Source organism: Ailuropoda melanoleuca, chromosome 1 (genome assembly GCF_002007445.2).
Source record: "Ailuropoda melanoleuca isolate Jingjing chromosome 1, ASM200744v2, whole genome shotgun sequence".
NCBI classification, from domain to species: domain Eukaryota; kingdom Metazoa; phylum Chordata; class Mammalia; order Carnivora; family Ursidae; genus Ailuropoda; species Ailuropoda melanoleuca.
Window position 1 is genome coordinate 137990042 of NC_048218.1, and position 11910 is coordinate 138001951.

Below are 11910 nucleotides of genomic sequence, written 5' to 3' on the forward strand. Positions count from 1 at the left end.
ACATAAAGATTTATTAAAAAAAAAACGTATTTTTTTTAAACCTGGTATGTATTTAAATACATAGTCTATGACTATCAGTCTGTGGCTTTAAAATTTAAATTTGATGGTGATCTCACCTTTGGTTAAAATTCATAAATGGGGGGCGCCTGGGTGGCTCAGTCGCTAAGCATCTGCCTTCGGCTCAGGTCATGATCCCAGCGTTCTGGTATCGAACCCTGCATCGGGCTCCCTGCTCGGCGTGAAGCCTGCTTCTCCCTCTCCCACTCCCCCTGCTTGTGTTCCTTCTCTCGCTGTCTCTCTCTCTGTCAAATAAATAAAATCTTAAAAAAAAAATTCTTAAATGGTTCTTTGCGGTCTAGAATAAAGTCCCAGTTTCTTAGGAGTGGTCTAAATTTGACATTTGCCTGTCTTTTCAGTCTTGTGTCCTGCTCATCTTCCTCATGCAACTTATATTCCTATCACATTTCTGTGTTAGCAATTCTTTTTTTTTTTTTTACACTATGACAGTAACTTACTTAGTTACCTCAGCTGCTTAAAGTCAAAACAATTTAAACAATCTCATTTATATGTTTTATGTGTTACTCATTCATATAACTTAACAGAAATAAAAATTTATATGACAGTGGCAGAAATGAGATCTGACATTTGCTTCCCGTTGTGCAAACTGTTCCTTCATTTCTCTTGAAAAAGTCAGAAGATTGACAAATGATACATCAGACAGGGGTGCCTGGGTGGCTCAGTCGGTTAAGCATCTGCCTTCTGCTCGGGTCATGCTCCCACGGTGCTGGGATTGAGCCCTGCATCCAGGCTCCCTGCTCCTCGAGAAGCCTGCTTCTCCCTCTGCCCCTGCCTTCTGCTCCCCCTGCTTGTGTTCTCTTGCGCTGTCAAATAAATAAATAAATAATCTTAAAAAAAAAAAAAATGCTACAGCAGACAGATACAATATGGTGTTATAATTACTATTTAGCTACAGAGAAAATGAAATATGTCAGATATATGTAATTNTACAGAGAAAATGAAATTTGTCAGATATATGTAATTTCATTATAATTTCTATCATCTAAGATTTTATTTATAAAACTGATTTCCTTAGTTTAAAATTGATTTTTTTTGATGGTATGAACAAAGGTTTATTTATTGTTTTTTTAATTTAAATTCNAGATATATGTAATTTCATTATAATTTCTATCATCTAAGATTTTATTTATAAAACTGATTTCCTTAGTTTAAAATTGATTTTTTTTTGATGGTATGAACAAAGGTTTATTTATTGTTTTTTTAATTTAAATTTAGTTAATTAACAATTAGTGTATTATTAGTTTCAGAGGTAGAATTCAGTGATTCATTAGTCTTATATAATACCCAGTGCTCATTACATCACGTGCCGTCCTTAATGTCCATCACCCAGTTACCCCATCCCCCCTCCCACATCCCCTCTGGCAACCCTCAGTTTGTTTCCTGTCGTTAGGAGTCTCTTATGGTTTGTCTCCCTCTCTGATTTCATTTTGTTTTATTTTTCTCTCTCTTCCCCTATGATCTGTTTTTTTTCTTAAATTCCACATATGAGTGAGGTCATATGAAAATTGTCTGTCTCTGACTTATTTCACTTAGCATAATACCCTCTAGTTCCATCCACGTTATTGCAAATGGCAAGATTTCATTTTTTTTAGATGGCCGAGTAGTATTCCTTTGTATGTATGTATGTGCACACACATACACACACACACCACACCTTCCTTATCCATTCACCTGTTGATGGACATCTGGGCTCTTTCCATGGTTTTCCTATTGTGGACATTGCTGCTATAAATGGTGGGGTGCAGGTACCCCTTTGGATCACTCCATTTTGTATCTTTGGGGTAAATCCCTAGTAGTGCAATTGCTGGGTCGTAAGGTAACTTTATTTTCAACTTTTTGAGGGACCTCCATACTGTTTTCTAGAGTGGCTGCACCAGCTTGCATTCCCAACAGTGTAAGAGGGTTCCCCTTTCTCTGCATCCTCACTAACATCTGTCATTTTCTGACTTGTTAATTTTAGACATTCTGACTGGTGTGAGGTGGTATCTCATTGTGGTTTTGATTTATATTTCCCTGATGCCGAGTGAGGTGGAGCATTTTTCATGCCATGATTCATGGTTTATGGTAACAGCAAGCTGAAAGCCTACTCCTAGGCTAGCTGATTGCAGCCGGCTTCCCCGCTCCTATGCCTGGAATCTCTGCTGCACTCAGGCACCCCGGGTCTTCCTGTGACCCCAGGTATCCCGAGACCATACTGTCCCAACTAGGATCCTGCCCTGCTTTGCCACTTGAGCGCCTTTCAGGTAGGGACATCCCTCACCAGAGCAGACTTCTGGAAGTTCCGATTTTGTGCTCTGCTGCTGTATTACTTTCCAGTAGCCAGCTGGTGGAGGCTCCCTTGCCCTGCAGTTTATCTTCCTGTGTATCTCCTCAGATTCACTTCTCCGCACCTCCTGCCTTGCAGAAAGTGGTTGCTTTTCTTTTAAAATATTTTTTATTTATTTATTTGACAGAGAAATAGCGAGAGAAGGAACACAAACGGGGGAGTGGGAGAGGGAAAAGCAGCTTTCCTGCCAAGCAGGGAGCCCAATATGGGTCTCAATCCCAGGACCCTGGGATCATGCCCTGAGCCGAAGGCAGACGCTTAACGACTGAGCCACCCAGGCGCCCCCCAAAGTGGTTGGTTTTCTATTTGTAGAATTGCAGCAATTCTTTTCTTAGAGCTCTGGTTGAGTTCACAGGTGCTCAGAATGACTTGATAGCTGTCTAGCTGAATTCCAGGGACCAGACGAAGCTAAGGTCTCCTACTCCTCTGCCATCTTGGAAAGCCCTCTGTGTTAGCAATTCTTAAAACACATTAGATTATTTGTAATCTTTGCATGTTCTCATGCTTTCTATTTGGAATGCCCTTTCCTGCCTCGTCTACCTTTTGAATAAGCAAGCATTCTTTCTCATGCTTTATGTCTCTATTCACGTATCACCACAAAGTTAACTCTTTCCTAATTTCCCATTCTCTTTTTGATAACAAACCATTCAAATAGCTGTGAAGATTTCCTTCTTTTTTAAGGGTGAATAATATTCCACCGTGTGTGTGTGTGTGTGTGTGTGTGTGTGTGTGTGTGTATCTGTAGTACACTTTCTTTATCCATTCATCTGTCAACAGATAGTTAAGTTGCTTCCACCTCTTGGCTTTTGTGAATAATGCTGCAGTGAACATGGAAGTGCAGATGTGTCTTCAAGGTCCTGATTTCAATTCCTTTGGATGTATACCCAGAACTGGGATTGCTGGATCATAAAGTAGTTCTGTGTTTAATTTCTTGAGGGACCTCCATAGTGTTTTCTATAGTAGCCGCACCAACTTACACTCCCACCAACAGTGCACAGGAGTTCTTTTCTCCACATCCTCACCAGCACTTACTTGTTATCTTTCTGGTAATAACTATCCAGATAGCTGTGAGGTGATATATCATTGTGGTTTTGATTTACATTGCCCTGATGATTAATCATATTGAGTACTTTTTCATGTATTTGCTGGCCATTTTTATGTCTTCTTTGAAGAAATGTCTGTTTAGTTTCTTTGCCTATTTTTTAATCAGATTATTTGTTTTTTGCTATTGATTTGTAGGGATTCCTTATATATTTTGGATATTCTTATCAGATATATGGCTTGCAAATACTTTCTCATATTCTGTAGGTTGCCTTTTAATTTTGTTGTTAACTATGTAGAAGCTTTTGGTTTGATGTAATCTCCCTTGTCTCTTTTCCCTTGTGTTGACTGTGCTTTTGTTGTCTTTGTGAAACCTGTGGTTTTTTGTCCAATGAAAATGTATTTCTTTGTTGAAGAACCCTGTTATTTACCTGTCATCTGTTTAAAGATATATGAAATTCATCAGACTGGGAGAATAGAGTACTTTGGGAGGAAATAATTTGTCTTTATCTAATAGAATCTTTATAATGATTATAAGTAACAACAGCAAATATGAAAGCATTTAAAACCGACTACATAGTACTTCTGCTTTGGGGGTTATACACAAATATTAATCAGATATAGGGTAATTCCTTTTTTGAATATATATGCACATATTTTTAGTTATATAAGATATGTGCAATATTTGTAATATTACTTACCAGAATATTTTTCAAGTTCTCTATTGTAAGGGGTATTTACTTGGACCCCAGAAGTGCATTTTGAAAGTATAAATAATACTAGCCAAACAGCCGACTTATTTACTTAAGTTATTGTCAAATATACTTTTGTGTTAATAGACCACATACTCACTTAAAAAAAAAAAAAAAGATGTGGTGTGGGAAATAAATCCATTGCTGTTGAGATCATAATCCCTTTCTTTGGGTAATATATGAAAAAATATAAGTACTGATAAATATTATGACCTATTAAAGGCTAAAAGTAGCTAGTGATCCTGCCTATGCTCTTTTTAAATACTCTTTCTTTAATCTTCCCTAAGGCAATTGACATACATTCACAGGAAGTGCCATAGTGAACCTGATGGACCTGGAATAGCAGCGTTGACTAGTGAGGAGCGAACTCAATGGGCTAAGGTTATATGATTTTCTTTTGTTGTTGTTGTTTTAAGATTTTATTTATTTATTTGGAAAAAGAGAACATGAGCAGGGGAGGGGCACAGGGAGAAGGAGAGACAGCATCTCAAGCAGCCTCTGCGTGGAGCCCGCTGCGGGGCTCAATCCCACGACCCTGAGATCCTGACCTGAGCCGAAATCAAGGGTTGGACGCTCAACTGACTGAGCCACCCAGGCGCCCCTCTTTTTTTTATTTGAGGTATAATCAACATAAAATTATGTTAGTTTCAGGTGTACAACAGAATGATTAGATGTTTGTGTATGTATATTGCAGAATGATCACAATCTGGTTAACGTCCATCATCTCATATAATTACCTGTCATCTGTCTCATATAATTACCTGTCATTTTTTTCTTGTGATGAGGACTTTTAAGATGTATTCTGGGGGCACTTGGGTGGCTCAGGTCATGATCCCAGAATCCCATGTGGGGCTCCCGGCTCAGAGCAGTGGGGAGTCTGCTTCTCCCTCTCCCTCTGTCCCTCCCCCAGCTCTTGCTCTTTTTCTCGCTTGCTCACTCTCTCTCTCTCTCAAATAAATAAGTAAATAAATAAATCTTTTAAAAAGAAGATGTATTCTATTACCAGTTTTCAAATATGTAATACAGCATTTTTATCTGTACAGGTATCCACCTCGTTTTGGAAGTTTGTGTTATGTCATTTCACTCTCACAAAGGACCTACATTAGTACTTGTTTTTGCTCATTGAAAGAAACCCAAAGAGGACTTTGCTTTTAGGAAAAAAGGCAAAAAGCAAAAATAGTGTTCAGCATTTGTTTTTTACTGCATGCTTCCTGAGCAGCGAGAGTGGCAGCACCACTCAGAGACACTGAGGAGCTACCCTCAGTATCTCAGCATCAAGCTTTGAATATCTGTGCCTGTGGGCATCTGTGCTTTATCTCACTTTATTTGTGCAGCCTCTACCAAAATGTGTCCTACGTTATCAGTAAAGCCTCTAAGAGGGGTTATTTTTTGGGCCCGGGAATGTTCAAACATTTTTCCATATAAATTAGTAGTAATTGCTTCTTTGCTTCATGCCATTTTGACTTAGGAATGCTCTACTTCCAGATAGCAGTTTACATTTAATGAACCTTTTCCCTAACAAACTATTTTGAGATTTTCTGGATCTTTTTAATTTGTAACATTTAATCATTATGTCTTTACCCATTAGGCACGAGAATATTTGATTAGTCTTGATCCGGAGAACTTGACTATGTTAGAAAAAATTCAGAGCAGTTTACTGGTATATTCCATAGAGGACAGCAGTCCACATGTAACACCAGAAGATTATTCTCAGGTACATAACTATCTTGCTCTGCTATTTCATCTCACTAATTTTTCTGAAAAACTCTTGTGTATACTGAAGATGAGAAGATTTTTTGTTACATGCAGTCTTTTAAAATCTTTTCGCGTCTATCATGTGTGACAAATTGAAGCTTATACGTAAACAATCCTTTGTAAATTCTTGCCTCATTGTTTAGGTAATTCAGATATATCTCTAACATTGTTTAAAGAAGTATGACTATTGTTTGCATGTACAGAAAATTTGCATAGGACACTGGGCTAAATGAGCTTATCATGCCAAAAGTGGCTGAGAACCTTCCTGTAACCCACACCAGTGTGTCTTGACACCTAAGTTGGTGGGGTCTGTCCTAAGAGTTATAGCACTCTCAGAAGTTATTTATTTTAGCATTTAGTTTTATTGAGAAACAGACTTTACTGAGTGTAAGAGTAAATGTAGCCTTATTTTGTTTCCCCTCCCTTGCCCACCCAAATAATATTATTTCCTGGAGATAATAAAGGTAGTAGTCATATTTGTATAAGTCTCATTGTCTTTTGAAAACATTTATATTATTTCATAATTCATTCATCAATATTAAATGATAGAAATAATACAGGATTGAAAAATCTTATAGGTAGAAATAACTTTCCTTTGTATAACTTTAGCTGTATTTTTTTAGTAGGAGAGTTACCAAACTTCTTGAGAAAGAATATATTCTAATGTAGCGTTGTTTGAACTTTTACTGCTAGAGTCTAGTTAGACTTGCATTTATAGATTGCAGCCCACTACATACATACACACACATAACAGAAGTTTCACAAAATAGTAATTACCTTTACTATCTGTGATAGAGTCTAATATTTGTATTCTCTTTTGTTCTGTTTTTGTAATGAATGTTTACTGTGATATACTGAGTTGATTTATGACTCACTAATGGGCCAAAGCCTACTGTGTAAGAAACAAGCTTAGTGGGATATGAATTCTTGAGATATTTTAATAATACCTTCTTTGTAAGTAGACTCCTAATGACTAGACTTACCACAGCTTCTAAGACTATTCAAGTTGCAAAAGCTTTATCTTTTCCTTTGTAAGTTCTCTAAACCCCCATGACTATTGTACCAGCTTTCTGTGTTCTGGTAGGATTTCTTGAGATTTTGAGAAATATTTAAAGTCAGGGCTGGAATTAGTATTATCTCTTGAGTGTAATTATTACCATTTTATTAAATTTGGTTTACCTGAATTGGCATCTTACGTGTGTGTGTGTGTACACTTACGTAATATATATATACACATACATGCACACATATAAGATATAAATATTTATAAACCTCTTACTATTAAAATTCTCTTAATTTTAAAATATTACATTTCTTTCAGGTAACTGCAGTGATCCTTATAGGTGATCCAACTGTACGCTGGGGAGACAAATCTTACAACTTGATTTCCTTTTCCAATGGAGTATTTGGCTGTAGTTGTGATGTAAGTAAACTTACTGAAGTTATTTTTCCTTTCCATTGTTTAGATTAATTTAGTGGCAATAAACTAGCGAGGCTGTTCTGTGGTCATATAAATACACACTTTTGTAGCTCTGTGGCATTATACTAAAAGCTTCAGTTATGAATTCTCAGTGAAAACAGTATAGGACAAGTTACTTTGATTTGTAGTATGGCTAATAGTTTGGTATGTGTCTGCAAAGTGGAATTTGCATGTCTTTTATGTAGTAATGGATTTTATTTTATTTTGTAATAATTTTTTATTATGTCACCATACAGTATATCCTTAGTTGTTGATATAATGTTCCATGATTCATTATTTGCATATAACACCCAGTGCACCATGCAATATGTGCCCTCCTTAATACCCATCACTAGCCTATCCCAGTCCCCCACCCACCTCCCCTCTGAAGCCCTCAGTTTGTTTCCCAGAGTCCATAGTCTCTCATGGTTCTCCACCTTCTGTTTACCCCCCCTTCTTCTTCCCTTCCTTCTCCTACTGATCTTCCTGCTATTTCTTATGTTCCATAAATGAGTAAAACCATATGATAATTGTCTTTCTCTGCTTGGCTTCCTTCACTTAGCATAATCTCCTCCAGTCCTGTCTATGTTGCTGCAAATATTGGGTAATTGTTCTTTTTGATGGCTGAGTAATATTCCATTGTATATATGGACCACATCTTCTTACTCCAGTCATCTGTTGAAGGGCATCTTGTCTCCATTCACAATTTAGCTTTTGTGAACAATGCTGCTGTGAGCATTGGGATGCATATGGCCCTTCTCTTCTCTACGTCTGTATCTTTGGGGTAAATACCCAGTAGTGCAATTGCTGGATCATAGGGTAGCTCAATTTTTAACTTTTTAAGGGACATCCACCCTGTTTTCCAAAGTGGCTGTACCAACTTGCATTCCCACCAACAGTGTTAAGAGGGATCCCCTTTCTCCACATCCTGTCCAACATTTGTTGTTTCTTGCCTTGACAATTTTTGCCATTCCAACTGGCGTAAGGTGGTATCTCAATGTGGTTTTAATTTGAATTTCCCTGATGGCTAATGATTTTGAGCATTTTTTCATGTGTCTGTTAGCCATTTGTATGTCTTCATTGGAAAAGTGTCTGTTCATATCTTCTGCCCATTTTTTGATTTGATTGTTACTCGTGTATTGAGTTTGAGAAGTTCTTTGTAGATCTTGGATACCAGTCATTTATCTGTAGTGTCATTTGCAAATATCTTCTCCCATTCCATGGGCTGCCTCTTAGTTTTTTTGACTGTTTCCTTGGCTGTGCAGAAGGTTTTTATCTTGATGAAATCCCACAAGTTCATTTTTCCTTTTGTTTCTCTTGCGTTTGGAGATGTGTCATGAAAAAGGTTGCTGTGGCTGATGTCGTAGAGGTTGCTGCCTATGTTCTCCTCTAGGATTTTGATGGATTCCTGTCTCACATCGAGGTCTTTCATCCATTTGGAGTTTATCTTTGTGTATGGTGTGAGAGAGTGGTCAAGTTTCATTCTTTTGCATGTAGCTGTCCAATTTTCCCAGCACCATTTATTGAAGAGACTCTCTTTTTTCCACTAGATGTTTCTTCCTGCTTTATCAAAGATTAGTTGCCCAAAGAGCTGAGGGTCCATTTCTGGGTTCTCTATTCTGTTCCATTGGTCTATGTGTCTGTTTTTGTGCCAGTACCATGCTGTCTTTGTGATCACAGCTTTGTAGTACAGCTCGAAATCCGGCATTGTGATGCCCCCAGCTTTGTTTTTCCTTTTCAACAGTTCCTTGGAGATTCGGGGCCTTTTCTGGTTCCATACAAATTTAAGGACTATTTGTTCCAGTTCTTTGAAAAATGTCCTCGGTATTTTGATCGGGATAGCATTGAAAGTGTAGATTGCTCTGGGTAGCATGGACATTTTAACTATGTTAATTCTTCCAATCCATGAGCATGGAATATTTTTCCATCTTTTTATGTCTTCTTCAATGTCTTTCAAGAGTGATTTGTAGTTTCTAGAATATAGATCCTTTACCTCTTTGGTTTAGTTAATTCCAAGATTATGATTTTTGGTGCAATTGTAAATGGAATCAATTCCCTAATTTCTCCTTCTTTAGTCTCATTGTTCATGTATAGAAATGCAACTAATTTCTGAGCATTGATTTTGTATCCTGCCACATTACTGAATTGCTCTATAAGTTCTAGTAATTTGGTGGTAGAGTCTTTTGGGTTTTCCATATAGAGTATCATGTCATCTGCGAAGAGAGACATTTTGACTTCTTCTTTGCCGATTTGGATACCTTTGATCCCTTTTTGTCTTCTGATTGCTGTTGCAAGGACTTCTAGTACTATGTTGAATAATAGTGGCGAGAGTGGGCATCCTTGTCGTGTTCCTGATCTTAAGGGAAAGGCTTCCAGCTTTTCCCCATTGAGAATAATGCTTGCAGTAGGCTTTTCATAGATGGCTTTTATGAGATTGAGAAATGTACCCTCTATTCCTACACTCTGAAGGGTTTTAATCAGGAAAGGATGCTGTATTTTGTCAAATGCTTTTTCTGCATCAGTTGAGAGGTTCATATGGTTCTTGACTCTTTTCTTGTTTTTATGATCTATCACACTGATCGATTTGCGAATGTTGAACCACCCTTGCATCCCAGGGATGAATCCCACTTGGACATGATGGATAATCCTTTTAATGTACTGTTGGATCCTATTAGGATCTTGTTGAGAATTTTGGCGTCCATATTCATCAGGGATATCGGCCTGTAATTCTCCTTTTTGATGGGGTCTTTGCCTGGTTTGGGGATCAAGGTAATACTGGCCTCATAGAATGAGTTTGGTAGTTTTCCTTCTATTTCTATTTTTTGAAACAGTTTCAGGAGAATAGGTATTTTTTCTTCTTTGAATGGTTGGTAGATTTCCCCAGGGAATCCGTCAGGCCCTGGACTCTTGTTTTTGGGGAGGTTTTTGATCACTGCTTCAATCTCTTCATAATTAATCGGTCTGTTTAAATAATCAATTTCTTCCTGTTTCAGTCTTGGTAGTTTATAGGTTTCCAGGAAGGCATCCATTTCTTCCAGGTTGTTTAATTTATTGGGATAAAGCTATTGATAAAAGTTTCTAATGATCCTTCCTGTTTCATCGGTGTTGTTCATGATCTTTCCCCTTTCATTCATAATTTTATTAATTTGGGTCCTTTCTCTATTCTTTTGAGTAAGTCTGGCCATGGCTTATCGATCTTATTTATTCCTTCAAAGAACCATCTTCTAGTTCTGTTGATCTGCTCTACTGTTGATCTGCTCCTGGTTTCTAATTCATTGATCTCTGCTCTAATCTTTATCACCTGCCTTCTCGTGAATTTGTTAGGCCTGTTCTTCTGTTCCAGCTCCAGCTTCTTGAGGTGAGAATCTAAAAACTGCATTTTAGATTTTTCTATTCTTTTGAGTAAGGCTTGGATGGCTTTGTATTTTCACCTTAGGACTGCCTTTGCAGTGTCCCATAGGTTTTGGACCGATGTGTTTTCATTCTCATTGGTCTCCAAAAATTGTTTAATCTCCTTCTCAATTCCCAATCATTCTTTTTTTTTTTTTTTAAGATTTTATATATTTATTTGACAGAGGTAGAGAAACAGCCAGCGAGAGAGGGAACACATGCAGGGGGAGTGGGAGAGGAAGAAGCAGGCTCCCAGCAGAGGAGCCTGATGCAGGGCTTGATCCCAGAACGCCAGGATCACTTCCTGAGCCAAAGGCAGACGCTTAACGACTGAGCCACCCAGGCGTCCCAATTCCCAGTCATTCTTGAGCAGGATGGTTCTTAGTTTCCAAGTGTTTGAGTTTCTTCCAAATTTTTCCTTGTGATTGAGTTCCAGTTTCAAAGCATTGTGGTCTGAGAATATGCAGGGAATAATCTCAGTCTTTTGGTATCGGTTGAGAACTGTTTGGTGACCCAGTGTATGGTCTGTTCTGGGGAACATTCCATGTGCATTCGAGGATCACTCCCTGAGCCAAAGGCAGACGCTTAACGACTGAGCCACCCAGGCGTCCCAATTCCCAGTCATTCTTGAGCAGGATGGTTCTTAGTTTCCAAGTGTTTGAGTTTCTTCCAAATTTTTCCTTGTGATTGAGTTCCAGTTTCAAAGCATTGTGGTCTGAGAATATGCAGGGAATAATCTCAGTCTTTTGGTATCGGTTGAGAACTGTTTGGTGACCCAGTGTATGGTCTGTTCTGGGGAACATTCCATGTGCATTCGAAAAGAATGAGTAGTCTGTTTTTCTGGGGTGTAGTGTTCTGTATATATTTATGAGGTCTGTCTGGTCCAGTATGTCATTCAAAGCTCTTGTTTTTTTGTTGATTTTCTACTTAGGTGATATGTCTATTGCTGTTAGTGGAGTGTTGAGGTCCCCTACTATTAACATATTATTATCTGTATGTCTCCTTATTCTGGTTAAGAGTTGGCTTTTGTATCTAGCTGCTCCCCTGTTGGGGGCATAGATATTTATAATCGTCATATCCACTTGTTGGATACATCCTTTAAGAATAAT

At 38.0% G+C, this 11910-nt stretch overlaps 1 protein-coding gene across 5 annotated transcripts in view; it reads left to right on the forward strand.

The window, feature by feature from the left end:
- Positions 1–11910, forward strand: part of CROT (carnitine O-octanoyltransferase) — a 62404-nt gene that overhangs the window by 17239 nt on the left and 33255 nt on the right. For all 5 annotated transcript variants that reach the window (XR_004627415.1, XR_004627417.1, XM_034667281.1 and 2 more), the window contains exons 9-11: positions 4485–4578; positions 5786–5911; positions 7274–7375. Coding sequence is in view for 3 of the 5 variants with exons in the window: in XM_034667281.1 (XP_034523172.1) it covers positions 4485–4578; positions 5786–5911; positions 7274–7375 (322 nt within the window). In the remaining 2 variants the exon portion in view is untranslated. The remainder of the gene's footprint in view (positions 1–4484; positions 4579–5785; positions 5912–7273; positions 7376–11910) is intronic.